The sequence below is a fragment of the Syzygium oleosum genome, unplaced genomic scaffold (assembly GCF_021117445.2).
Source record: "Syzygium oleosum isolate NSW1041296 unplaced genomic scaffold, Sole_v2.1 Sole_v2.02, whole genome shotgun sequence".
NCBI lineage: Eukaryota > Viridiplantae > Streptophyta > Magnoliopsida > Myrtales > Myrtaceae > Syzygium > Syzygium oleosum.
The window spans coordinates 22,103,062-22,128,244 of record NW_026607486.1 but is presented as its reverse complement, the minus strand read 5'-3'; the positions used below and the strand labels follow the sequence as shown (position 1 = coordinate 22,128,244).

The 25,183-nt window shown below is 41.7% G+C and overlaps 3 protein-coding genes across 5 annotated transcripts; 1 reads left to right on the top strand and 2 right to left on the bottom strand.

Annotated features, from left to right (window-relative positions):
* The first annotated feature begins 5,513 nt into the window (after window positions 1-5,513).
* On the top strand, window positions 5,514-7,379 carry LOC115666921 (LOB domain-containing protein 15). 2 transcript variants are annotated; one of them, XM_030588562.2, is made up of 3 exons: window positions 5,514-6,066; window positions 6,344-6,599; window positions 6,718-7,379. In XM_030588562.2, exons 1-3 carry the CDS (start codon window positions 6,053-6,055, stop codon window positions 7,114-7,116), a joined length of 669 nt encoding a protein of 222 aa, XP_030444422.1. In that variant the 5' UTR covers window positions 5,514-6,052; the 3' UTR covers window positions 7,117-7,379. The 2 variants fall into 2 exon arrangements, with proteins under 2 accessions (XP_030444422.1, XP_030444421.1); XM_030588561.2 differs by having other exon boundaries at window positions 6,341-6,599.
* Window positions 7,380-11,018: 3,639 nt separating this feature from the next.
* On the bottom strand, window positions 11,019-12,972 carry LOC130137441 (peroxidase 4-like). Of its 2 annotated transcripts, XM_056308743.1 has the most exons (3): window positions 12,557-12,972; window positions 11,589-11,754; window positions 11,019-11,460 (listed from the first exon to the last, which is right to left on the bottom strand). In XM_056308743.1, exons 1-3 carry the CDS (start codon window positions 12,920-12,922, stop codon window positions 11,204-11,206), a joined length of 789 nt encoding a protein of 262 aa, XP_056164718.1. In that variant the 5' UTR covers window positions 12,923-12,972; the 3' UTR covers window positions 11,019-11,203. The 2 variants fall into 2 exon arrangements, 1 of the variants encoding a protein (XP_056164718.1); XR_008815879.1 differs by lacking the exons at window positions 11,019-11,460; window positions 11,589-11,754 and adding an exon at window positions 11,769-12,389.
* Window positions 12,973-18,970: 5,998 nt separating this feature from the next.
* Window positions 18,971-20,685, bottom strand: LOC130137345 (peroxidase P7-like). The gene is made up of 4 exons (XM_056308147.1): window positions 20,447-20,685; window positions 20,169-20,360; window positions 19,906-20,071; window positions 18,971-19,371 (listed from the first exon to the last, which is right to left on the bottom strand). The coding sequence occupies exons 1-4, from the start codon at window positions 20,672-20,674 to the stop codon at window positions 18,971-18,973; spliced, it is 987 nt and encodes a 328-aa protein (XP_056164122.1). The 5' UTR covers window positions 20,675-20,685.
* Window positions 20,686-25,183: the final 4,498 nt, after the last annotated feature.

Sequence of the window (25,183 nt, the reverse complement as noted above, 5' to 3'; positions counted from 1 at the left end):
TCACCGACGGTTTCCCAGTGATCGATTTGGAAGTCCAAATCACTTTCATTTCATTTTCTTTCCATAATCTAGTTCTAATAGTTCCGTGGTCCTGGGCTTCATGAATCAATCCTAACTTTTGTGTGCTTAAGTTGATGTAAGATAGGTCTAATTTCTCTTGTTCATAATACTAGACGCGCATCAAACATTTTGCTCCTTGTTGTTGGTCGAACTCATTAGACCGAGAAATTTACTTCGTATGCTAGATTTTCGAACAAATTTTAAGGTAGGTATCATTTTTATAAACACGCGGATCTAAACTGTATCCTCTAGGAAAAATTTAATAGCATTATAATATTGGATTTTGTATGGTCCACCACTGGGGCAATAGCGTACCCGTACATATCGAATATGAATGGAGCGCAATGTTTTGATTGGTCATATTGACTTTGTTAGAGGTTGAATCAAGAAAGCTTAGGGCCTAGGCCCAAAGAATATTCACGATTTTCCGAAATTAGACGACCCAATTAAGGAGACGGCCGGGCCCACTTAAGGCCTGAAAGCCCAATAGAAAGACAGCAAAGGCAACTTGTATTCTTCGATGTATTTTTTTTTTGTACTTTTAACCTGCAGTATTTTAGAAGTTTAATTAGTCCAATAGCTCCGCGAGTAGGGTTTGCTTCGATCTTGGTAGCTACATTTGTTTATATCTGAACTCTTCAATTGTAAGGATTGCATGATGAGAAAAATCTATTGAGGTCATATTTTCTGTTAAGTATTATTACAGCAATTTTTATAGGTTACAGTAAGCTAGTTACGGTCATTAACTGAACACGGCAATGGTCGTCATAGAGGACGACCATGTCGGACGATTTCATCAACTATAGCACTTTCAATTTGATTGGAAACATGCTGTGGAGAACTTTCTTATGATAATACTAAATTTCTACTAAGGTTTAGTTTTCTAACATGAGTATAGCATCGTACTTTCGATTATTTGTTATTAACCGCATCGCTGAATTCTCAATCTAACACAACTAATTCAATAGAGATAAATAAAAGAAGAATTACCAAAAAAGTTTGAAACGTATTACAATTGTGCCAATTTAGTCTAAATTTTTTTTTTGCCAATTGAGTTCTAAACCTTTTGCGTTGTGCTAATTCAGTCTATCCGGCCAAGTTTGGCCTAAAATCGTTGACATAGACCTACGTGGGCCAGCTGGCGCTGACATTGACAATTTTTAATAATATTTTTTTCTTTTATTTTCTTTCTTTCATTCTCTTTCTATTTTTTTTTTCCTTTCTTTCTTCCTCTAGCTGGCGAGGGCGAGATTCGCTTAGCCACTAGCGAGGTTGAGAAAGTGAGAGAAAGTGCAAGAAAGTGGCTGTGAGATTGAGCCACATAGCTTTGAGGATCATGGGTGGCAATGGCGTCGTCGCGTGCTCTGTCTCTTCCTCTCACCACCTCCGCTCCGGCATGCGCCTCCCCGTCGGCAAGCACATCGTCCCCGACGAGCCCATGAGTGATTTCATCTCACTCATAGAAACCCTAATCCACCATCTTCGTTCTCGTATCTGCATCTTGGAGATGCTGTGTGAGTGAAATGCAGTTGATGCGATCATTCCTGGCATTTTCTGAAATCATTTCCGATTGTTGATTTGTTTTAGGTGCCTGTGAGCGATAAACTCATTGGGACAACATGACTGCATTTCCCGAGCCCTGCATTGATTGCATCACAGATACTGTTGGAAAGGTTGGGAAATTTTTTTTTGTGCTTTTGATTAATTCATTGACGACCTCGCCAGTGACCGGTGAGGGTGAGCCTCGATCTTGCCATCGTTGGGTGAGGTTAGCCTCGCCAGTGGTAGGGCAAGCTCGCTCTCGCCTAGTGACGATGAGGTCGAGCCTCATCATGGGCGGGCAAGGCTCGTCCTTGCTAGTCGACCTCGCCGATCCTTGCTTCTAGCCGGTCGCCAGGCCTAGTGACTAGCTAGAGGAAGAAGGAAAGAAAAAAAAAAGGAAGAGAAAGAAAAGATAAAAAGAAAAAGAATAAAAAATAATATTAAAAATTGTCCATGTTAGTGCCTGGTTGCGCCATGAAAGACAGCTGATGTTTATATCAGTGATTTTCGATCAAAATTGGCCAGATGGATTGAATCGGCATAAATGCAAAAAATTTATGACTTTTTTAGTAATTTTTCTGAAGACAAGAGTGAGCAGCATAAACGAGTAATAATTTACATATTTATATATAGACAAGAAGAAAAAGTTACGAGATGGCCTCATCAGAGACGGTATAATAATAACCTAGTAACGTGTGGCAGTAATATTCTTAAAGAAGAAAAAGTCATGGGTGGAGATGTTATTAGATAGGAATTCCTGACTCGACCACCATCTAACCATTGACATTCAGCCTTCAACAGAAAACCTGATTCCTTTTTCTTGTTGACCAAAAAAAACAAAAACACGAACATGTGATTCTGAAAGAAGAGATGGTTTAAGTAACCACATGGTGTCGATGATAGCTACACCGCACGGCCAAGTTCATGAACGAGGGGGGGGGGTGTGTGGCAACACATGCTTTCTTATTCATAGATGTGTGCCTTGCTCTCCCCATGTATATGTGTTGACCAAAATTAGGAGAGGGGTTTGAAACGAATGTTTGTTTGGTATTATAAAGTTGAAAAAGAGGGCGAGAGGAGGGGGAGACATGACTTGTGGATCCAAGACTGGCGATCTCATCGGGTGACCATGACCCTTCTGGTTAGATTGAGAAAGTGTTGAATTGAAAATCATGGGGGAGGTCAAGCTATTGACTGCCATGCGATGCCTCTTTACAGTTGTCGTTTCCGTTTCTTTTTGGGTTCTGGGTTCGGGTGCAAAGGACTGATGGTGGTGCGTGTGTATGCGTGTGTGACAGAGAGAGGGAGAGAGAGACAGAGAGAGAGATCAAGAAATGGTAAGAAATCTTTGGTTGGAGATGAGAGAACAATGGGGCGACTTGTTAGGCTTAAAATACGGGTCAAACAAGAACAGGTGGTGGGCAATTTCTTGCAATCTAAGCAAAAAAAGAAAAAAAAAAGGAAGAAAGATGAAGAAAAATTTAACTCATAATTTAATGTCATCAAACCCAGTTCCCTCCTTTTTCTTTCCCTTTTCCCTCCCTTTCACCACCCACTCTTGATATAAACATCCTTCACATATCCCTGCCAAGACAATTCCCCATCTCTATCCTGTTTTGTCGGCATCGCGGATGATTCGATACTCATCTTGTTTAAAGATCGTCTTAGTGTGGTTATGTTTACTTTAAGGATGTTAGCGATCATGAACAATCCTTAATGATAGTTTGATAAAGATATATGACACACTCTTGAAAGATAACTATTTCCATGTCATAGCTCTCAATTTTCTGAATGCGCTTGACAAATATGCTATCGTATTAGAAAATTTCATCTACAGATCACTTATTTTATAAGTGATGTGGTCGATAGAACTAATCGCACTTAAAAAACTGGACTTTTTGAGCTGGGCATATAGTGTGGGTTTTGTAGAGTGTTGAAGTACGATTGGTTTGATCTAGTATAATGAATCAATGTCAAACTTCATCGCGGTCTTATGCTTATTGCAGTTGGACCACACAATGGGCGTGCAAGAACACATGTTCGCCAAATTAATTGTAGGGTTTGTTTGAAATTCAGGTTGGTTAGATTCTACGTGATCAGATAGAGATTTGAGGAGTGGACGGTATTCATGCATTCCATCAATTCAATACTTGACGTGATCATTATAATATAGTACTCTCTAATTCACATTCCATCATATTTAGGGCTGAATGGTTATGCAAAAATTATCTAGGTTTGATGCAAAATAGTCTGCACCATGTTGAACCTGCTGGTGCATATTGTTACCAGCACACAATCCAGAAGAAATTTGGTGTTCCTCTAAGCTCTGAACAGTTAATCTGTTAAAGACAACACCCAATCTATACATGTAAGCAGAAAACCTAATTAAGCTGGCTTAAACACTGTTAAAGCGACACCGACAGCCATTCCCCTTACCTCAGAGCTTTCCTCATATGATAATATTGTAGGTGAGATGTCTCAAGTACTGTCACATTTACCTATGAGGCATTCCTTTATGAGGCTGTGGTGTGTGGTGTTACTTAACAAGAAAAGAAAACTCACCCTTATCTTGAAAGGTGTCCAATCTTTTTCTGCGGACTTCTCAGAATTGCGAGCTCTTGCTCAGAAGTCAGAACAAGATCAAGTGGCAATGAAACCGATCAACTGTAACAGTTAGATTACAGTTAAAGAGAAGTAATTACCAAAGCTAATGACACTTACTAAGCTGTCTATTTACTGACGTTAGAGCAAAGGAATGAGTGCTTGTAAAGGTAATATTTTATTAATGATCTCTCTCTCTCTCTCTCTCCATATGTTTGGTTTCTCTGACTGATGGTCTAATAGATAGAATAGATGGTGTCTACAAATAAACTGAGCCGACCTTTCAAAATATAAACACGATTGCGGTTTCTACACGGTGATGTAGAAATAAATTTCGTTTTCGGGACTTGATCCCCAGATATGGTCATTTCAATGAAAGAGTGGTGGGTTCCTGATTTTGACAAGAAACTAACGTGCCCTGGGCCTCTTCCCCCCCTGGAAAGTACAGCTTTTTTGTATGATCAGGGCTTAAAGCGTACAATAACGTCAAGGGAGATACTAATAATTCTTTTTTGTCCTTTTTTTATTTATTTGTACTTCCTCATTTTTCTTCTGTCTCACCACTTAACCAAGGTCATCATTGTTTGGACTAAAAATTTTACTCGATCAAAAGAAATCAATCTCATTTTAGGAAAAAAGTGAAGTCTAATGTGCAGTAAAAAGACATTTTTTTTGTGGTAGGTCTTGACTGATTTTTCCCATTATGTAATGCATATCGAGTTAATTTTTCACCTCTGTTTCTAGCAAGTCTTTTGTCTAAAGAGGCGTACACATTTCTTAGGATTAACCTCCAAAGAGATGATCACTTCTTTATTCATAACAAAAGCATGTGTGTGATTAGGTCAGCTTCTGCCTTATCATAACTATATATGACACGATTGTCGCAAAATACAGCATATGTGTTTTAGATTTCGAATGGACGCTATAAGATGGATGCAATATATGCATTTGTATTGAAAATAATCAATCTCACTTTTAAAGGTAGATTGCACGATGCACATAGACATACATCGAGAACAATTTGTGTAAAATAAATTTTATGTAGGCAGTATATAAAATAGAGATTCATAAATACGGTGCTGTAGTTAGTGTAGAATTTTACTAAAGATTAGTTACTACGAGGCATCTCAAAATTACTTAAGTGGACCGAATTGCTCGCGAATTTTCCTTGTTTGAAGACAAAAACACTTATTTCAAAATTCTCAATTTAGAGAAACCCAACTTTAATATTGCTGTTGTATTTTAGCTACGTCGCAGAAGGTTTAAATATAGTCTCTGTGCAAAGAGAAGAAGCAAGACCACATGCAAGAAGCAAAAAGCAAATGCAAGAAATGGAAGCAATACAAAGCCCAACAGCCGGCTGATTCTAAAAAGTCAAAAACATTTAAGGATTCACACGTGAGCAATTCAGTGAAAGAGCTGGCATTTATACATCTCTCTCTCTTTCTCTTTCTCTCTCTTTCTCTCTCTCTCTCCATTGATGCCCTTTCTCTGCTGTGATCTCTCTCCAATCTCATCGCAGCAGAGATTTGAGTTTTTGCTCACAGCTCTGCAACCACCGCAGTTTCTGAAACTCAACGTACAGTATTTTCAACCAGAAGAGCAAGGTGAGGTCAACCAGATCACCAAACTCGTTAAAAACCCCCTTCTTGTTTCAGCCTCCTACTCTTATTCCTTTTGCCTCTTTCCATTTTAAGCACTGGACCACCTTCCCTGCTCTATCTTGCCTTTAAAGTTCTCTCTTTTTTCGCTTCCCCTCTTTATATTACTTTCTTCTTCCTTCCTTTTCTCTCTCTCTGTCTCTCTCTCTCAAAAACTCCACCTCCATACCCAGAGAGAGCATGCCTGAATGTCCAGAGAAAGGTATGACTTCACAACTCTCTCTCTAGCAATCATGTCAAGACGTGTGACTAAAACATATTTCTTGGCATCTATGAGGCTTTTAGGAGCTTGTTTAAGAACCCTAATCAGCTTCTTGTCAGGAAAAGCAGCACTCTTTTTTCTTGGGTCAATCAATAATATAGTAGCGTCAATTCAATAAGCATTTACACTACGGCACATGTTTTATAATGTGTAAGGACTAGCAAGTGCTACTTCCTCTTTGGAACGATCTTTCACTGGGTTGTTTTGATTTTAGTAGGGAGAGATTTGATGAGATAGGCAAGAAGATCAAAAGAGACGGAGATGCTTCTCATCATCAGATTATGGGAAGGAGACACATGCTGGGTCCTCCAGGAACCCTAAACACCATCACTCCCTGTGCAGCCTGCAAGCTCTTGAGAAGGAGGTGTGCTCAAGAATGTCCTTTCTCTCCTTATTTCTCTCCCCATGAACCCCAGAAATTCGCTTCTGTTCATAAAGTCTTCGGCGCCAGCAATGTCTCCAAGATGCTCACGGTATTTATGAAACCCTAATTGCTAATTTGTGATTAATTGAAGCATCTCATGTGTGTGTGCCTTCTTGTTCCTTTTTATAGATTGAAGTCTAATAATCTTTTCGCTTATGTATATTTAGGAGGTACCCGAGAGCCAAAGAGCTGACGCTGCGAACAGTCTTGTCTACGAAGCGAATGTGAGGCTGCGAGACCCAGTTTACGGGTGCATGGGTGCGATTTCGGCTTTACAACAGCAAATTCAGTCCTTGCAAGCTGAGCTAAACGCGGTGAGGGCTGAAATCCTCAAGTACAAGTATAGAGAAGCAGGCATCATCAATCCCACTTCTCACGTGACTTTGCTTTCACCGGGCACGGTCTCGATTGCCGCGCCGCCTCCCACTCCGCCGCCGCATCCTGCTCCTCCTTCACTGCCGCCTCCTCTCCCGCCTGCCTCCTCGCCTCCTTCCTTGTTTACACAGCCAAGTGGCACAACTGACTATGGCGGTATTTCCAGCGAGAATGTCTCTTATTTTGGTTAAAACTTCTAAACTTGTTACTGAAAGATCTGATTTTATTTTTCTTTCCCACGAATTATTTGGAATAAAATCGAGAGCATGATTATATTGTTAGCTGATTTGGTTGGGATAGGCAACTTTAGTCTTCTTCACGATTCAAGACATCCATAGAGTTATCACTGTGTTTCGAGTTAAGGTTTATTATATACTTGGTTTGCTGGTCCATCTCTAGCCATGTATGTAATTTGCTTCTAAACATATATGTCATTTCTCACTTTCTTATCTTATATACTGAGAATCCTCTTATGTGTTGCTTTGCATATGAAAAAATTTCAGTTCTCACTGCACCATGAATATTTGTCAAGCATCTTCCACATCTGCGTGTTCTTCTGGTTAAAGAAGCTAAAAGAAATGTGTAAAAAAGAGCTGAAGATAAAAAGTTGAGAAAAGAGAAAAAGAAATGGCGTAACCCAGTTTAGTAGTTTTTTTTTTGGATCAAAATCCTAGTTTAGTAGTTAGATCCTCTAGAGGAGAGAGCAAGAGTTTTGGCTCAAATGTCTAGACGTTGCACGTGTGGTAGTAGTTGACCACATGCAGTCTTTGCAACGTGCTCTTCTGTGCCCCACGGAAGTGACTCTGAACATTACTTCAAGTTGAGGGAGACAAAAGGTATTGTGATTCAAGGCAGCTTCTGAAACTTAGGCCATCTAATTTTTTGCACTTTGTCAACTTACTAATTGCTTTCACACAACTGTGCGTTAGCTGGGTAAATTAACCATCTCCTTCCTAATTTTTCTTCTTTCACATATGTTGCCTTGATCTTTCTTACTTTTCTGATACAGAGATTCTTATAGCTATGTTTTCACTTTATTTAATCTGCCCTTCCCCTTTCCTTGACCATTTTTTTTATTTACAGATCATCTCTTTTACTCCAAATCATGTTTTGATGACTTAGTGGAATACTATTATTGGTTTAAGTATTAGATGAGCTAGATAGTGAATTTGTTCCCAAAGTTTTTTCCAATTTTTTCCCTCAAATAAAAAAGTTGGCAAACATATGTTACTTTAGGAAGTGGGGTCATTTTTCCATTTCATTCTAAATTCTTAATTTGACTATTTCACTAACTCTCTCTATCAAGAACCTAGTATAGGGGCCTTGTTTATGTCAAAGACTGATATGAGGTCACTGTTCATAGGTTTGCTAAATGACAATTCACAGTGATTTAATTTTTCTTTAGGTTTAGCTCCACCCAAGTGAGTTTGGTAGAGGAGCTGTGGTGAATAAATCTGACACAATTCAAGGTCGATGAATAGTGTAGATATTCATGTTTATGTCTCATTCTGAAGTATACGCTTCATGAAAATTTGAATGTTGACACGCACGCTTGAATATATAGAGTTTTTCGATACTCTACTTTTTGAAGTCTACCAATTAAGTCACATGATGGTTTAACATGGCCAACATAAAAACTGTCTTAGTTGATCTTTCATATTCTTTAGACGTGAAATTCTTAATGCGACAACTTAAAAAAAGTCTAGTTGTTTAGACAAATCAAATTAAATGACCGGCAAACCATATAGATATGTACGAAAGGACACAAATAGCATGAACCATTCATGTGTACACAGCACACAATTTAGCACGAATAAAAACTCAAGACTACCTACTATCATCGTATTAACCAAAAAGAACAATGAAAATCTGGATATTTCTAGCTAGGAAGGGGGGAAATATTGCCTACACTTGATTCATAAACACTTTAAGTCACCTACACATATATAGTACTACATGTGATGGATCTACGGTTGAATAGTCAATGGTCGTGCCAGCTAAAAGGTGGATGATATACACATTGTGTTCTGATGATGATGGGTGTGGTTTCCTTGGCGTGTGGACATCAACCAGCTTAGCGGGAAGGAGTGAAGCAATTAAAGATCCGTGTGGTATCATATTTTCCTTATTTTTTTCTTTTTGATTTTCTTCACCATTTCTTTCTCGTTCGGTTCATTACATGGAGTCATTCAAATCAATTATTAATATGACTAGCGTATTGAATATCACATATGGTCTCCATCGTGCCAAAGTTTCTCGAATCCAAATGAGATGTGATGGTATTTGGTCTTAAGTCGTGGTTGCTTGAGTTAGTGGCATCTTCTAGTCCGGGTACAACCCTCCTTGAATTCCACACATTTGTAACACACACACACACACTCTCTCTCTCTCTCTCTCTCTCTCTCTCTCTCTCTCTCTCTCTCTCTCTCTCTCTATATATATATATATATAGATTATGATGTTTATAAAATATCATATCATACATTAACGATGGAAATTAGTTTAATTCACAAAACATTTGATTATGATCCATGTGCACTTGTGGATGATGCGTAATTTTCTCAATCTAAACATGTCGCTAGAGTACTGTCACTCGAGTAAAAAGTGCATTTTGTAGATGGACTGGTTATAAAACTTAAGATGTGGAACATTTTCATGACCATCGCCAGTGAAAAATCTATCTCCGCAAATAATGCCATCGAATTTAGTTATCTATGTGCGGTTCAAAATCTATTTATGGAACAATTCGTTCTCGAATGCATACACGATTAGATATTAACACCGCAAGTGAAGGTTACAATGACCCATCTAAAATAACTTTCCTTAATTTGTGTCACCCTTTCCTTCTATCTTTACCTCCCAAATGGCATAAGATCATGGTTTTGAAGAAACATTTATTTTTCTTTCTGCTAACTATTATTAAAATTCAGTGTATGATGTCGCTGATGAGCAGAGAGAAAGGTCTCCATCTTTCCAAGTTACTTCGGAGAGCATCCATTTGCATATTAAAAATTCTTCTGGGGAATGATGGACATGCTTGAAGGCTTCCTCTTGCTGAGAGACGACATTAAACAATGATACAAAGCAGAAGTGACCTGAGGAAAACCTTTGGAGAATATAGTAAAGTTCTTGACTGCTGGCATTATGTGGGTTGACAACTTCAGAGAATCTCTGATAGATCATTATGTCACCTCATACTATATGTTAAAAAAAATAAAATAGAATTAGGGTTTGGGATTTTCATGCGGCGCTTAAATTGCTAACCCAGATTGTTTAGATGAGGACCCCAGATTGGCTCCTCAATTAAGGGTTTACACGTAGGAGATTCCATAAGTATTTATCTATTTTCCTATCAAATGATAAGTGTTAACTCGAGGTCGAGGCAATATATAAGCTAAGGGCCTGCGTGTTGTTATACAATCTTACTCCCTAGGCCATCTGGGGTAGCATCCATCCGTCCATCTCTGCAGGCCGTCCTTGTTTAGAAATCCATGTAATTTATTGCCTTAGCTTGATTGATTTCAATGCTTACATATGGAGCACATCAGCATGATGTTCGAGTTTTTACACACTGATGGACACTTCCTAGCGTCATCACTAAAACCCTAGCTTCCTCTCCAAAGAATATGACAAAAAGACGTCTCAATTTCAACCATATCATGGCACGATGATAGTATCATATGAAATTATGAACGTCGAGCGATATTTGGAAAGTTACGATAGTGGATTTCAAGGTGTAATTATGATCGTTCAATTTGAGAGAAAGGGCTTCGTTGATGTAAATTGCCTTATTGGCTAGTTTTTGACTTGGTTTGTTGTTCGCTTTGATGTAAGTTTAAATGCCTAAATCAAATTGTTGCTCAAATATTTATTGACAAGAAAAGATTGTGCTACTATACCAGATGAGATGCAAAGGCAGACTGGGCCAATTCATTGGGTCAACTGGCCTTTTCTTCATAATAATGGGCTTACTTGGTCATGATTTCAACATTGGGCCTTTTCTTCACTCACGAGCACTCGGCATGTCTTGAAATTTATACGCGTGTCATGAGATCAATGGTATTTATGCAGATTTGTTGAGCCCTAGAAGTGATTGTCAAATTTGAAATTGCATCAAGAATGTAATTACTACCACAAGAAAGCAGCTTCAAATGCAGGCACCACACCAACCAAAAAGCCCCAAAAAAGAGAGAGAAAAAGCAAAAAAAAAAAAAACAGCAAGAAGAGAAAGAGTCTTCATCAGGCAAGACATTGGGCCTCTCTCCAAATCAAAGGGCCTCAATTGACCCTCCTACAGTTCCTCCGAATCTCACCATTGGATCCGGTGAGGGACTTGACGTCGCCCATCCTTGTGATGGAGACCACGAAGTCCTTGTCGAAGGCGACCGGGCTTCTGCTGTAGAGCTTCACGAGCGAGTCGGCGGGCCCGCCGTTGAAGAGCTGTTGGTCCGAGTGAAGAAGGCCTCGTCTCTGGACAAGGTTGTAGACCCAGTCCCTGAAGTTTGTGCATCTCGATAGTCCAACCGTGTGGGCTCCTTGAAATGGCGCAAAAAACACGTATTGCATCGAACGAGCTCTTAATCTTATGTTTCCGATTCGAGAAAGTAGATCTTAATCGTACTCTTATGCATCAATCATGCAAGATTAATTACACTAAAATTACCAGCGAAAGCCACAAGGTCCCTGATATTGAGACCGACATTTTGGAAGGAGGAGATTAATTTCTTGAGGTCCGAAGTTGGTGGGGGGATGCTCTCATTAGCAGCAGCTTGGCTTGCACTTCTTGCATCTCTTCTTCCCAGCTTCACTGGCCACCACGGCCCTCCAAGCTTTCATGATAATCCAAGGGAACTAATTTAGAACATCGCAAACCTCTACTAATGCCATACTAACTGCTAGTTGAGTTCAGACAATTGACTATCACGACGGAGTCTCGCGCGATAATTGCCAACAAATCGGCGCATGAGATGATGCCTGGGCACACACCCTCCACGGCAGACTTAACTTGGTCGACCACTTCGAACCCTTGCACTGAATGGACGTTCGGAGCAGCATTTTTCTCTCCGGTGAAAGTAGGTGTATCGTCCGTAAGAATTGATCCGTCGCAGCCATGATACAGCGCAACATCAAATGCGTTTTAACAGTAATATGTATTCTGTCAGCTATAGGTGTGCAGTCTGTTTGCTGAAGGGCGTTACATTATGACTTATTGTAGCTCAGGCTTTCATATTTAGTTCCTTATGATCTTGGGACAATGTACTAGACGTTGAGCTCTTGCCACTTTGAACGATGAACAACCATTTAGCCAACTTAAATCCGGAGTGCCTTAGAAGGTGGGGTTCACGTATAACAAGCGAATTTACCTATTGAAGCCGGCTAGCTAAATGGTTGCATAGAGATATGAGATGGTACCAACAAACATTGCCTTATGCTATTTGATTCATAATGACCATACTGCACAGCACTGGATCATGAAAAGAGTTACACCAAGTGAACTGGTTATAAACCATACTGCATGATGCATGCACGCACGATGTATCACACATACGAGAACGACGAGTGCAGAGTTAGAATAATGCATGTCGAAAGATTCTGAAACGCAACAAAGTCTGGAAGGGATTGAAAATTTACATTGACGAAGCAATCGTGGAAGAACAAGCGAAGCAGTGAGGCACCCATCTGAGCCTCCCTCGCTATAGCTGCTCCCACGGTTAGCCTCACCGTGGGGAAGAGGACGGGGCAAGATCTGGTGTAATAGTCGAAGGAAAGTTGCGCACTCGCGCTTGCACCGATCAAGACCCAAACGCAAGCCGAAGTCAAAACGGCCATTGAAAATGAAGCACTAGTGGTAGAAGAAGCCATTCGGTAACACTTGAAGAGATACCAAACTGATGAACCGGGTGCGAGGTGAGCTTGGTGGGCTTGGGATTTTATAGCGAGGAAGAGATGATCTTCAGGACATTTGAGTACTCTAGATTCATGATAGTGCATGCCCATTTCCTTCTTTTAATAAATGAATGAATTAAGAGATAGATCATTGAGAAAGGAATTTGGATGGTAGATCGTTTAAGCAAAACTTTTGGTGAAGTATGGCCAAATGAGGCCACAATTATATGGAGTTGGTAGATACTTCGATAGCCGTCTCTGTGAGGGGACCTAGTAATTTAATGAGACCTCCACAATAATGTCGCATCAACTACACATAAGAAGAGATTATTCATGGGATAGGTAAATCGGAGGCAGAAATTTACTTCTAAACTTGAGGAAACTTGCGGCTCTTTTTTTACCACCTCGAATTCAATTTGGAGAACCCCTCGAAAGCCATCTACCCTCTGCAATTAGTGGATGTAGATTTTACTTGTTATAGGCGAATCTTTATTCTCTACAGCAACAAGATGCTCTAGCAACGTAAGATGGGGCCCAAAAATAAGTTCCTAATTCGAGCAACATTAATTCCAAAGATTATAAAAGTGGATACAAGACTATGTACCTAAGATAGAGATGGCTGTTACTGATGTAGCTAATAGTCCACCTACATTCATAACAATGGACATAGTGCAAATCAATGTTCGGCTCAGAAAGGAAGGCAATAACTTCCTAGTTTTCTCAGCTGGCTAAATGATAGAGAAGTTCATATTACTATTGCAACCATACTAGCAGCTATAATTTTTCGTACAAAGATGTGTGTAATAAGTAATGGAGCATTGTTGAAAATATGTCTTGAGTTTGCACTCAAAAAAGAAGTTTCTTAACTTTAATGTGTATAATATTTGAGTGGTTATCTAGTTTGAAAAGGTTTCCTGTTTTGGATTCACATTCTTGTCTATATAAGAAGTGGGCCTTATTTGTGAAGAGAAATCTAAGAGGAGCTTATGCTTGTAAATTACATCACGAGTTTGAAGCTGTTAAATTCTTGTGTTAAGATTTATTGTAATTCCTTTGTGAGATTGATAGATTATTTCGTTAGGAATTATGAGGGCTAAATACAAATAGTATTTGAGTGACTCGAGTGTGATTGTAATATCCGTTATGTCTGTTGGGAGCGCGCAATAAAAGTCCAATACCTTCACTCGGAGAGATCGCCAAGAGGTAGCCCAAGTCCAAGCCTCTTAATATATCCAGTCGAATCCATTTTCACTAAAAAGCTTAAGTTAATGAGTTATGGGTCAATTAGGATATATTAATTGTTTCGCACCACACCAATTTTCTAATATGGAAACTCTCTTACACAAATCACCCGTAGATATAAACAATTTCCCCTTCATGTGTGTTAGGTTTTGCTTTTCCTTACTTCAGGTATCCTTCTGCATTAATTTATCTCAACTTGAATCTCCAAAGCGCTTCTTCATTCCTGGGCCCATGTTGCTACACCATAACACCTATCACTCGGAAATCATTTTGGTCACTAGATTCCTTTTTTGAGATGTTCACCAAGCACCGGAACAAATTAGGGCTCCACCAATCTATCATTGGCTCTAATATCATGTGTTGTAAAATTAATGCAAAAACGCTAACGGGATCTTGCAATTAAATCAACGCGAAAACACAAGAGAAACGATATATATTGTTGATATATACCATGACAACCAAGATGCGATATGCTAGTCCGGTTTATTACGAGCGAGCGAAGCATATTGATACTAGGTACAATTTCATTCAAGATGTCTTAGCGAAGGGTAAGGTTGTTGTGAAGAAGATCGTGACAGCAAAGAATCCGGCAGACATGATGACTAAGCTCCTTCTTTTGGCAAAGCTCAAGCTTTGTTGGGGCTCAATTAGTGTTTGTAGAGTGAGCACTTGTTGGGGCGTTGGGGAAGCTGGTATGGATGATGAACACTATGACTTGATCGTTGAAACCTAATTGGCAACCCATTTAGTTATATATCGTATAAAAAATTTAGAGATCGACCTCGATCCCTTATAATATATATAGACACACACATATTAAAATTACATTAGGCATTATGCACTCTATAACATTGCATTTAGGACTAAACTTATCCCATTTCAAATTTTTCTTAAAAAAATAAAAAAATAACCTGGCCGTGAAGGGGACAGATGAGGCTTAACAAAAATTCAAAGTGTGAGCGGAATTCGGTGGATTTGGGTTAGGAATTTAAAAAAAAATAAATAAAAAAAATTGAATTTTGAATTTGAAAGCGGAGCCATTTCCGTTTGAAATTCTGCATGGATTAGACGATTCCCCTTTCTTCGGATGATCAGCATCGGTAGAGCAAAATCTGCTATTATATTGGGAATAAGTTTTTGTTGATGAAAACCTCCGTCTCTATAGATAGAGAACCGGGCAACTCACGAAAAGGAGGGGAGGCGATCGTAAAAGGGGTGCAACGTTTAGAGAAAAAGAAACAACGAGTGTTCGAAGTTCGACGCGCCGCTGCGCTTGTTGCCGCTCCTCCGCCTGCACTACCGCAGCAGCCTCGGCAAAGCTCAGTAGCTTCGACTAAGACTCTACCGTGCCAAATCGCGCGCCACTCTCGTGCCCGTGACTCCTCTGATGAGCACTACAATTCAGGCGAATCTCCACAAAGGTTCCAGTCCTCCCGACGATCTCTAGGTGCATTGCGGTTCTACTCCAGTGGTGGTGCCACCATGTTGTCACCTAAATTTTTGCACAAAGATCGTTTCTACGTATTTTCGAAAAAACTAGAACTTAGTTTTCCATAAAAATATTTCATGTCAAATTCTCGCATATAGATTACCTAGGCATTTAATATAGTTTTTAAATATAATTATTTTTCTTGATTTCTACTTTCCAAAAAAGAGAGAGTTGGGGCCGAGGATATGAATGTGACTAGCCAAGCCCTGGGGGTCGGATTGCAATTGAACCAGCCAGTGTGGGCCAAAATGTAATTCTCATAAGTTGGGCGACCAATTTGCAAATTTTACAAAAATTGCTCAAACCCGTGAATAATAATTTTTATCATTTTGACCCCTAATTAAGGTTGAAATTGAGATTAGGCCAGGTCGCATTGATCAAATAAAGCCAAAAGGACCAAATTGAATCAAATTGGTCATTTCGGGTAAGAAGATGGCCAACTTTGACAGACTTTCTTGCAAAATCGAGCTAAGTGATGGATTAAGGCACTCAAACCAGCTGCCAGACCTCCAATCCACGATTTGGTAACAATTTGAAGCTGCTGAGCAAGCAAATTTGTGGCCCCACCACATCCTACTCGGCTGCCCAATCAGCATTATATCTGGTTGAGGTGGAAGAAAAATCACCAGGTGTGCAAATTGACTAAAATTGGCTATGGATAAGCTGATGAAGGGGCGCGAAATTCTCAACTAAATTGGCTAGCACAGCAGCGGTACAAGTTAAAGAGTTGGTGAAGCAACTCAGTTGGCATCCTTGGTGTGTGGGCAAGTAACGACTAAAAGCTGGCTTAAGCTCTCTGAAGCACGTTCTTTAAAGGCATTAAAGGTTGGAGACAAGAGGCACTTGGCAGAGGTCTCCGCTACCCCCAAAAACTACTGAAAAAAACAACTTCAACTCAGAAATTTCAGACGGACCCATTGAGAGAAAACGCGATTTTCACAAACTTCCAGCCAAAGCTAGCCAAAACCTTCAACTTGAGAGCAAAAGTACACTTGAAGATATTTCCAACCATAGGTCGTACGTCCCAAATGGAGATAGAGAAGGCCTCCTAGAGCCCCCGAAAAATACTCTCTGGGGGGGGGGTAGGGAAGAAGTTTGAAATTTTTCGAAGTGTGTGTTGGAGGGTTGGACGTGAGCGAGATTTTAAAGGTGACAATTACCAAACAAATCTCAATCCTATTTAAATTGTGCCAATTTAGCCCTAAACAATTTTTTTGATAATTGAATCCTAGACCTTTTGCACTTGTGCTAATTCAGTCTATTTTGACCAATTTTGGCAGTTGTCTTACATGGCGCGGCAGTGTCGATGCAAAATCTTTTAAATAATATTTTAATATTTTTCGATTTATTTATTTATTTTCCCTTCTTTTTTCTTTTTGTTTCTTTTTTCTTTTTCTTCTTCCCTTCCTTCTTCCTCCAGTCGGTTGCCGGACCTATCGGCCAGAGGCGAGGGCATACGAGGTCAATATTAAAATATTGCTAGTGGAATCGCTGGACTCGCCTAATTGTTGGTGGGCATGAACGATATGATCTCGAAAGAGGGCTTATTGCTGCAGGGCTTCTTCGCGAGCTCCGCGTGCATGGTGAACGACGGATTGAACAGAGACGATTCCTGCTTGGCGGAGAATCAAAATTAGCATCGCAATCCACCATCGAAAATCGCAGGAAGCGGGGAAATTGACTTGACGGTGCAGTTTCGGCAAATCAAGAGCTCGATAGGTGATGATGATGATCGAGAAAATAGGGAGCTTGGGAGGGTTCGTTTTGACAGTTCACCTTGCGAGGCCGATGTGCAATCGAAATAAAATGGCGGAGGGACGAAATGAAGAAGGCGGAGGAGAAAATTTGTGGAGGAGCTGCTTTGAAAGTCGTAGGCACAGATGCAAGAAGAAGATGATGAAGATTATTAAGGATTTTCCAAATTTTCGTCAATTTGGGAGGTGGGGGCTACACATACAAACAACCAAACACTGCTTTTCTTTAAGAAATAAAAAAATTTAAAAAATAAATAGGTCTAGTTTCAATTTTATGGAACCGGGAATCAGATTGGCACTCTCGGGAATCGCCAAAACTGACCAGTCTGGTCTGGTCTGGGCGGTTGTTGGACTGGTCGGTTCCCAGTTCGGTCGGTCCGTGTTGCTCACCCCTAATTCCGTTGGGGACTTGGTTATAAACATTAGTGGACTTAGGCCATAAAAATTGGTTGGTTGATTACTAACTTGGTTTACCTTGATTACACATGTCAAAGTCGAGTGAAAAACGAGGTTAGTTCAGTAACAATGTATTAAGTGTTTTTGTAGGTTGGGAGTTATAAGGGGTGAAGTGAATGTCAACCCCTTGGTTTGGAGGTGATGTTAAGATGTATGGAATATATGTGGAGATTATATAGAGGCGGTGTTTGCTCTCAATACAATGTATGCTTTGATTGTCTTAGCACTTCACTTTGTACACACAACTCGCGGTCAAAAATCCCCATCCGCATTAGGAAGCCATTAGGAGGTATTTTGAATGGAATCCGCGTGGCGAAATACTTGTGGTAATCCATTCTCAATTCTGTTCGCTTTTATTAGTAAAAAGTGCACCGTCTGTCTTTAGTAGCGGAAAGTAAACTCTAAATACTCATGGAAATACTCGTGTTTGCTTTGAAAATTAGGGATCGAATTCGATTCCTAATTTTTCATGCGATAAATGACTAGGTGTAATAATTAAAATTTAGATGTCAACAAAGCTCTTTCTTTTAGGCTGCACAACATCGGGAGATTTGTGTCCAGAGTTTTATATCCAATTGAGTTAAATATTTGTAAACATTTTGGGCTTGGGTGTAATCCAGGTGTGGAAAACATTTGAGTGTGTGAGTGATTTTGACTTCGATTATCCAATTATAGGGGATTATTTGCCACGGCTCTCCTCGTGGAGTAAGTATCGACACTCGAACCGACCACTTAAATCTTTGGTGTTCTTTATTAGTCCTCGTTCATTTTTGTGGTGATTTCGCATTGACTTAAATCACAAAATTCGATTTTTTCCGCGTTAATTTTACAACAATGTCGCTTAATCAATAGTGAAATTCTTGGCTGCTCTCCTCATCCACGTAAGTCACATTAATCAAACCATGTAAATTTGGTGTTCAATTTATTTCCTTTTTTTGTTATTTCATTCTTCGATTGCTTGCTTTTCGCAACAACCTTTAAGTCAGAATTGCTCAAGAGCATGGAAACTCAGAATATCCAAACTCAAAACAGTTGACGGAATCTCGACAGGACTGTTATTACAATATTCGACTCTTACAATTCCATCTCGACACTCACACAATAGCAAAAACTTCAAATGCAAACGACAAAATGAATACCAGCTAAATAGAACTCGATCAAAGAGAATTTACATTACATAAATTCCATATTAAGGAGTATAAATGGCCCCTAATTTTATCAATAATTATTAACCCTCCTACAGTTCTTCCTGATCTGACCGTTGGATCCGGTGAGGGGCTTCATGTCGCCCATATTGATCATGGCGGCCGCAAAGTCCTTGAAGAAGGTGTCTTGGCTTTTGGCGTAAGTCCTGATGAGGGAGTCGGTGTACCCGGCGCCGTTGAAGAGCTGTTGGTCGGAGTGGAGGAGGCCTCTTTTCTTCATGAGGTTGAGGAAGTAGGTGTTGTCGAACGATGTAGCGCTCTGATAGTCGAGCCCGTCCGTGTTGTTGTCGCCGTTGCCGGTGACGCTTGGGCAGTTGCTCTGCATCACGTGGGCAAATGAGCTGTCGATGTTGCTCTCGTTGTAGATCCTGGCCCGGAAGTTAATGCATCTCGCTTGCCCAACTGTGTGCGCTCCTGAGTATTTAAGGGGACACACAAATAAGAATTCAATCGAGCAATTTGGATCTTATAAAAATATCGAGAATATTGTATAGACTCGGTCTATGGGAGATGAGGGGGGAAAAACCAATTAAAATGCAGAATTTGCATGAAAACTTCTGTTCTTTAGTAGGATTTAGTGTGGATCTCATGAATTCTTGAAACTTGATTGATTATACCTAATCGATTTAGTTTGCGTGGTACTTGCTTGTAAAAAAAATCATATCTTGCTGGATTTTTGCAAATAAAGAAATGCTGTGTTTTTTTGTATGTGCCGGTTTTCCTTGTGAAACATGGAATCAATATTACAAAGAGTTTGTATGCTTTTCAAGGGTTTTAAAATTCAATACAGTGAAGATTGCTTAACAACTGCCGCAAAGCACGCCTCAGCAAAAATCATAAAATGCAAGCTAAGCTACATATCATATGGTATAGAGAGAGAGAGAGAGAGAGAGAGAGAGAGAGAGAGAGAGAGAGAGAGAGAGAGAGAGAGAGAGAGAGAGAGTTCACCGTATAGAGCGACGAGGTCCTTTAGACAAAGGCCGTGATTCTGGAAGTTGGAAATGAGAGCGTTGAGGTTATCAGTTGGAGGAGCAAGGTTATTGTTAGCTGCTGCCTGGCTCGTAGTTGTCGCATCTCTCCTTCCCAGCTTCACATCCCACCCTGGCCCTCCCAGCTGTCCCAATTCATTCGCAACAAGTTATTACTCATGCAAAACAATCAGAAGCTTTCATCTCTACTGTTCCATCGCTAGTCGAGTTCCGATGACTTACTATCTCAACGGAGTCTCTGGAGATAATCGCCAGCAGATCAGCACACGAGACGATGCCGGGGCACACTTCCTCCACGGCGGACTTAATCTTGTCCACCACATCGAACCCTCGCAAGGAATTTTTGTTTGGGATTGCGTTCTTCTCTCCGGTGAAAGTAGGCTTGTCGTCCAAGAGGTTCGATCCGTCGCAACCCTGGTAAATAAACCATGAGTATGGGTTGGTCTTAAGTATTGGGGAAGAATGATGACAAGTTAAAGTGGATGAGAAAGAGAAGTTACGTTGACGAAGCAATCGTGGAAGAACAAGCGGAGGAGCGAGGCGCCCATACGGGCCTCTTCGGCAATCGCTTCTTGCACGATCGACTTCACCGTCGGGAAGAGTTTGGGGCAACTTTCTGCGTAATAGGAAATCGAAAGTTGAGCACTCGTGCCGCCAATAAGGAGCACAACGCAAGCCAAAGTCAAAACAGCCTTTGAAAGTGAAGAAGGCGAGGCCATTTTTTGCATGCTATTAACGAACTGCGTTGTGGGTGTGATGAAGAAAGGACTCGATACGAGTGGGATTATATAGAGAGCGGTTCTCGAGGTGACAAGCGGTGCAGCAAGTGATCTGACACGTAGACTCGTTAAAAGTTGTCGCGACCGAACTCCCAAGCTCCCTTTTTTATCGAACATGCAAAAAGAAGGGGGGCTCGCCTGGTATGTGCTAAGTCTAGGTTTAGGACTTAACTCGGGCCCTCCCAAGCCCATACCATATCGCGACTTAGGGTTTAAGTATTTAATATGCAAGTGGTTTATACCAAGGAGTCGTCACTAATCGATTTGGGGTGGGCCGATTAGAAACCCAAATAGGGTGATGGGAGAATCACCCTATTCCTGCGAACCAGAGATCAACTGAATTCGGGGACTTGGTTACATTAGTTGGATAACTAATGCCCTTTCGGTACCTTTTTACCCTGTTCATTTCATGAAAACATTTGTCAGGCAATTTAGATTGATTTTAGGACCTTTTTCCTAACATGTGAGGTGATCAAGCGAGTGCATAATCAGAAACGATCAGCAGTCAAGAACACAACAATTCATGCAGCCTAAGGTTCTAACCTTAACTAAGTCAGATGACATTCAAAACACAACTCATGCGATTGTATTAAAAACATGCATAATAATACAGCGATAATAAAAATAACATGCAAAATACTACCGCGCAATCCTAGGCTTGTCTAATTTAAACAAGACAAAAACTTTCATAATAATACCATGACAAATATATCACATAATCATAAAACTTTTTTTTTAAAAAAAATTTTGATTTTTTTTTTCGGAAAAAAAAAATAATAACACAGAAAAGAAAAAAAAATTTTAAAAAATTAAATTTTTTTAATTAAAATTTTTTTTTCAAAAAAAATAAAAATAAAATAAATAAAGAAAACAATATAATATTGTAACCAGGTCGGGTCGGCGGATCCGGGTCGGGTCGGATCCGACCCGAGTCAACGGATCCGATCTAAAACGTTGACCGGGTCGGATCTCCGGATCCGGGTCAGGTGATCGGATTCGGGTCCGATCGGAACCGACCCGGATCCACGAAACCGACCCCAATTGATTAATTCGGGTCGGATAATTGGATCCGGGTCGGGTCTGATTGACCTGAATCGATGAACCGGCCTTGAACCGATTTTTGAACAGAATCGGACCGGTTCAGCCGGTGTCCAAGCCTCAAACGCCGGAGGCCACTGACCGGACGAAAATCCGGCGATTCGCCGGATGTTTCGTCCGGCCAGTGGCATCATTCTCCTCAGCTCATCGAGCTGAGGAGTGTTTGATGCCCGGTCGCCGGAGAACCGGCCTGAATAATCGCCGGCCAAGCCCCGATCGGAATTCGTCAAATCGGACGCCGATCGGAACTTGGCCGACGTACCCAGACCACAATTCGGGCTCCCTCTGGTCTTTGATGATCTCCTCAACACTTACCTGAGTCGGTTGAGTCACCGTTCGGCCCCCTACTCTCCGACGAAGCTCAAACACAAACCGGGCTTTGTGAGACATTTTGACAAACGGTTGGCGGGCATGACAATAATAGAGGCATTTTGACCTCCTCCGGCGACTCGGTCGGCTCCGGCGACTGTGGCTCACTTCCGACGGCGAGTGGGGACCGGGACCGACATCGGTATGGGCCGGGATTCGCACGAAACGGCCGGCGCGAGTCCCGGCCCAACCACGCTGGAAAACAGGGGAAAACAGAGGCGGTTCTCGGCCGGGAGAGACTCACCGGTCGATGGCGCGTTCTGGGGGGTCTCCGGCTGCTCCGTAGGCGACGGTGACGCTGCTGGTTCTCCTTCTTGCTCTGGCGAGCTCTCGGTTCGCCCTCTCTCTCCCTGTTTTCTCTCGGTGCTCTTTTTCTCTCTCTCGGCCTCTCGCTCTATTTTTTTAAAACCGCCAGCCAACCTCTCTCCTCTCTTTCTCTGGTCTTTTATGGTCTCGGTACGAGCTCGGCGGTCGCCGGAAGAGCTCTCAGTCTCTCTGTCTTGCTCAGTCTCTCTCTTTCTCTCTCGGCTTCTCTCTGCTCTGTTTCTTTCGTCAAACGGCCGACCGGCCTCTCTCTCTCTCTCTGGCTATTTATAGCCGGCGACGACGGTGCCTCCCTGCTCCGTTACGTCTGCAATGACGACGGCCTGCACCGGCCTACTCTGGCGCGCGACTTTCGCGGCCATTTAGGCCGGTGCATAGCAGGGGGGGTCAGTTCAGTGAGGCGCATAGAAGAACAGGGAGAAGAGAGGGCGGAGGGGATAAGGGGAGCCGGGACAACGGGGAGGACGGGACTGGCAATTAATGCTAGTCTCGTCGGCGTGCTCACCCAGCCCTGCTCTGGCCGGATAGCGACGTCGAGGAGCGGTGCCGCCGTGCGTGGGCGTGACGTCTCGAGCAGGGGAGAACAGGGGCGAGAGAGCGACCGGCGAGGTGGAAGAAGAAAGGAAGGGGCTGGGCCGGGCCAGGCCCAGTCCGCGCGGGGAGAGAAAAAAAAGAAAAGGAAGTGGGCTGGGCCCGCGTGGGGGAGAAAAAGAAAGAAAAGAAAAGGAAAGGGAGCGGGCCGGGGGCCCGCGCGGGGGAAAAGAGAAACGGGCCGGGTCGGCCCGGCCCGACTCGATTTCTTTTTTTTTTTTTTTTAATTTTACTCTAACAGACCCTATTAATACAAATGTGTCTAAATTCTATATGCAATGCATTTAAATAGAAATATTTTTTGTTTTAGGAATTAAAGAAAATTAACTCCTAAATTTTGTGTAATTAATTTTGGGCAAATCAAAAATAGGTGTCAACAGCTGCCTCTCTTTGAAGGTGAGCTCACAGAGATTGAGCTCGCAGAGGTTACGCTCAAAGATAAAATGACACCTAAATTTGGCCCATGCATGCTCAATGAATGCTATTTTTGGCGAGACTGGAGTCCCATTTTTATGATGTGATATAAGATGATGCATGCTAAAGCAAATAAAAACATACCTGGGGTTACTTACCTTGCCGAAGGGTAGAGTAATTCCAGATAGTTGATATTGTGTGTCGAGGACCCGAACCTATCTTCGGTCGCCTTGACGGGGGAAAATGATTTGTCTAGGACCCGAACCTTTCTTCGGTCGCCTTGACGGGGATTGGTTTTGTCTAGGACCCGAACCTTTCTTCGGTCGCCTTGACTGGATTTTGCTTGTCTAGGACCCGAACCGTTCTTCGGTCGCCTTGACCGGGGAAATGGTTTGTCTAGGACCCGAACCTTTCTTCGGTCGCCTTGACGGGGATTGGTTTTGTCTAGGACCCGAACTTTTCTTCGGTCGCCTTGACTGGGATTGCTTTTGTCTAGGACCCGAACCTTTCTTCGGTCGCCTTGACTGGATTTTGTTTGTCTAGGACCCGAACCTTTCTTCGGTTGCCTTGACTGGGGGAAATGGTTTGTCTAGGACCCGAACCTTTCTTCGGTCGCCTTGACTGGGGATTGCTTTGACAAAGTACCTGGGGGTCCTCGCCCAAGGATTTGATGGTTTGCCTGGTGGGTCCTCGCCAGCAGGTCTTGAAAAAGCTCAAACGATGAGCACCTGGGGGTCCTCGCCCGAGGATTTGATGTGAACATGGGGGTCAGTCCCATGCTCAGGAGAGTGAACAACGGGGTCAATCCGATGTTCAGAGGGTGAACAACGGGGTCAATCCGATGTTGAGAGGGTGAACAAAGGGGTCAATCCGATGTTCAGAGAGTGAACAAAGGGGTCAATCCAATATTCAATTGGTGAACAACGGGGTTAATCCAATGTTCAGAGGGTGAACAACGGGGTCGATTCGATGTTCAATTGGTGAACAACGGGGTCAATCTGATGTTCAGAGGGTAAACAACGGGGTCAATCCGATGTTCAATTGGTGAACAACGGGGTTACTCTGATGTTCAGTTGGTGAACAACGGGGTCACTCCGATGTTCAGAGGGTGAACAACGGGGTCAATCCGATGTTCAGAGGGTACCATAACAATCGTAGGTACATAGATTTTTGGAATCAGGCATGGGTAAAATGTACTTACCTGGGCACGTTCCTGCCTCTTAAGGGCGTGTCTCCTGTCAGACAAGTTTTTTTGTGCAAAGACATACGTATTCATCGGAGAAATAGACAACTGAGGCTATTCTTGAATATCGTATGAAATATCTTGACCAGCTAGTCAAGATGCTTTTCTTTTTCAAAGAAACACCCTGTTCACCTTCTGGGTAGTTTGAAAAGAAATCTGATGAAATACTTGGGATTTCTTACCCGGAGGTTTGATGTATCATTTGCTGAATACCCAACCTTTTTCAGGGCATCTCTTTTGTGATGATAATGAGGGCTTCTCCAGCGCCCGAATTTTCGTGTTCTATCACTGGGGATTAGAACTCTGGGCTGCAAAAGCATGCTGTGTCAATTCCACTTGGGGAACGGAAGAAATTGTTTGTGACATCTTTGGAGACGCTCCAAAGGTCATATGTTCTTTGAGTCTTTGAGGATATTTTT

What these genes read in the sequence shown, in the direction of transcription:
- LOC115666921 (XM_030588561.2), top strand. An exon ending in ATGTCTCCAAGATGCTCACG is followed by an intron (nt 6,600 to 6,717) that starts GTATTTATGAAA and finishes ATGTATATTTAG; the next exon opens with GAGGTACCCGAGAGCCAAAG.
- LOC130137441 (XM_056308743.1), bottom strand. Translation starts at nt 12,922, where the DNA reads ATGGGCATGCACTATCATGAATCTAGAGTACTCAAATGTCCTGAAGAT. An exon ending in TCCACGATTGCTTCGTCAAT is followed by an intron (nt 11,755 to 12,556) that starts GTAAATTTTCAA and finishes TTATCATGAAAG; the next exon opens with CTTGGAGGGCCGTGGTGGCC. An exon ending in GGACCTTGTGGCTTTCGCTG is followed by an intron (nt 11,461 to 11,588) that starts GTAATTTTAGTG and finishes CGCCATTTCAAG; the next exon opens with GAGCCCACACGGTTGGACTA.
- LOC130137345 (XM_056308147.1), bottom strand. Translation starts at nt 20,674, where the DNA reads ATGCAAAAAATGGCCTCGCCTTCTTCACTTTCAAAGGCTGTTTTGACT. An exon ending in TCCACGATTGCTTCGTCAAC is followed by an intron (nt 20,361 to 20,446) that starts GTAACTTCTCTT and finishes TTTATTTACCAG; the next exon opens with GGTTGCGACGGATCGAACCT. An exon ending in GGACCTCGTCGCTCTATACG is followed by an intron (nt 19,372 to 19,905) that starts GTGAACTCTCTC and finishes TTAAATACTCAG; the next exon opens with GAGCGCACACAGTTGGGCAA.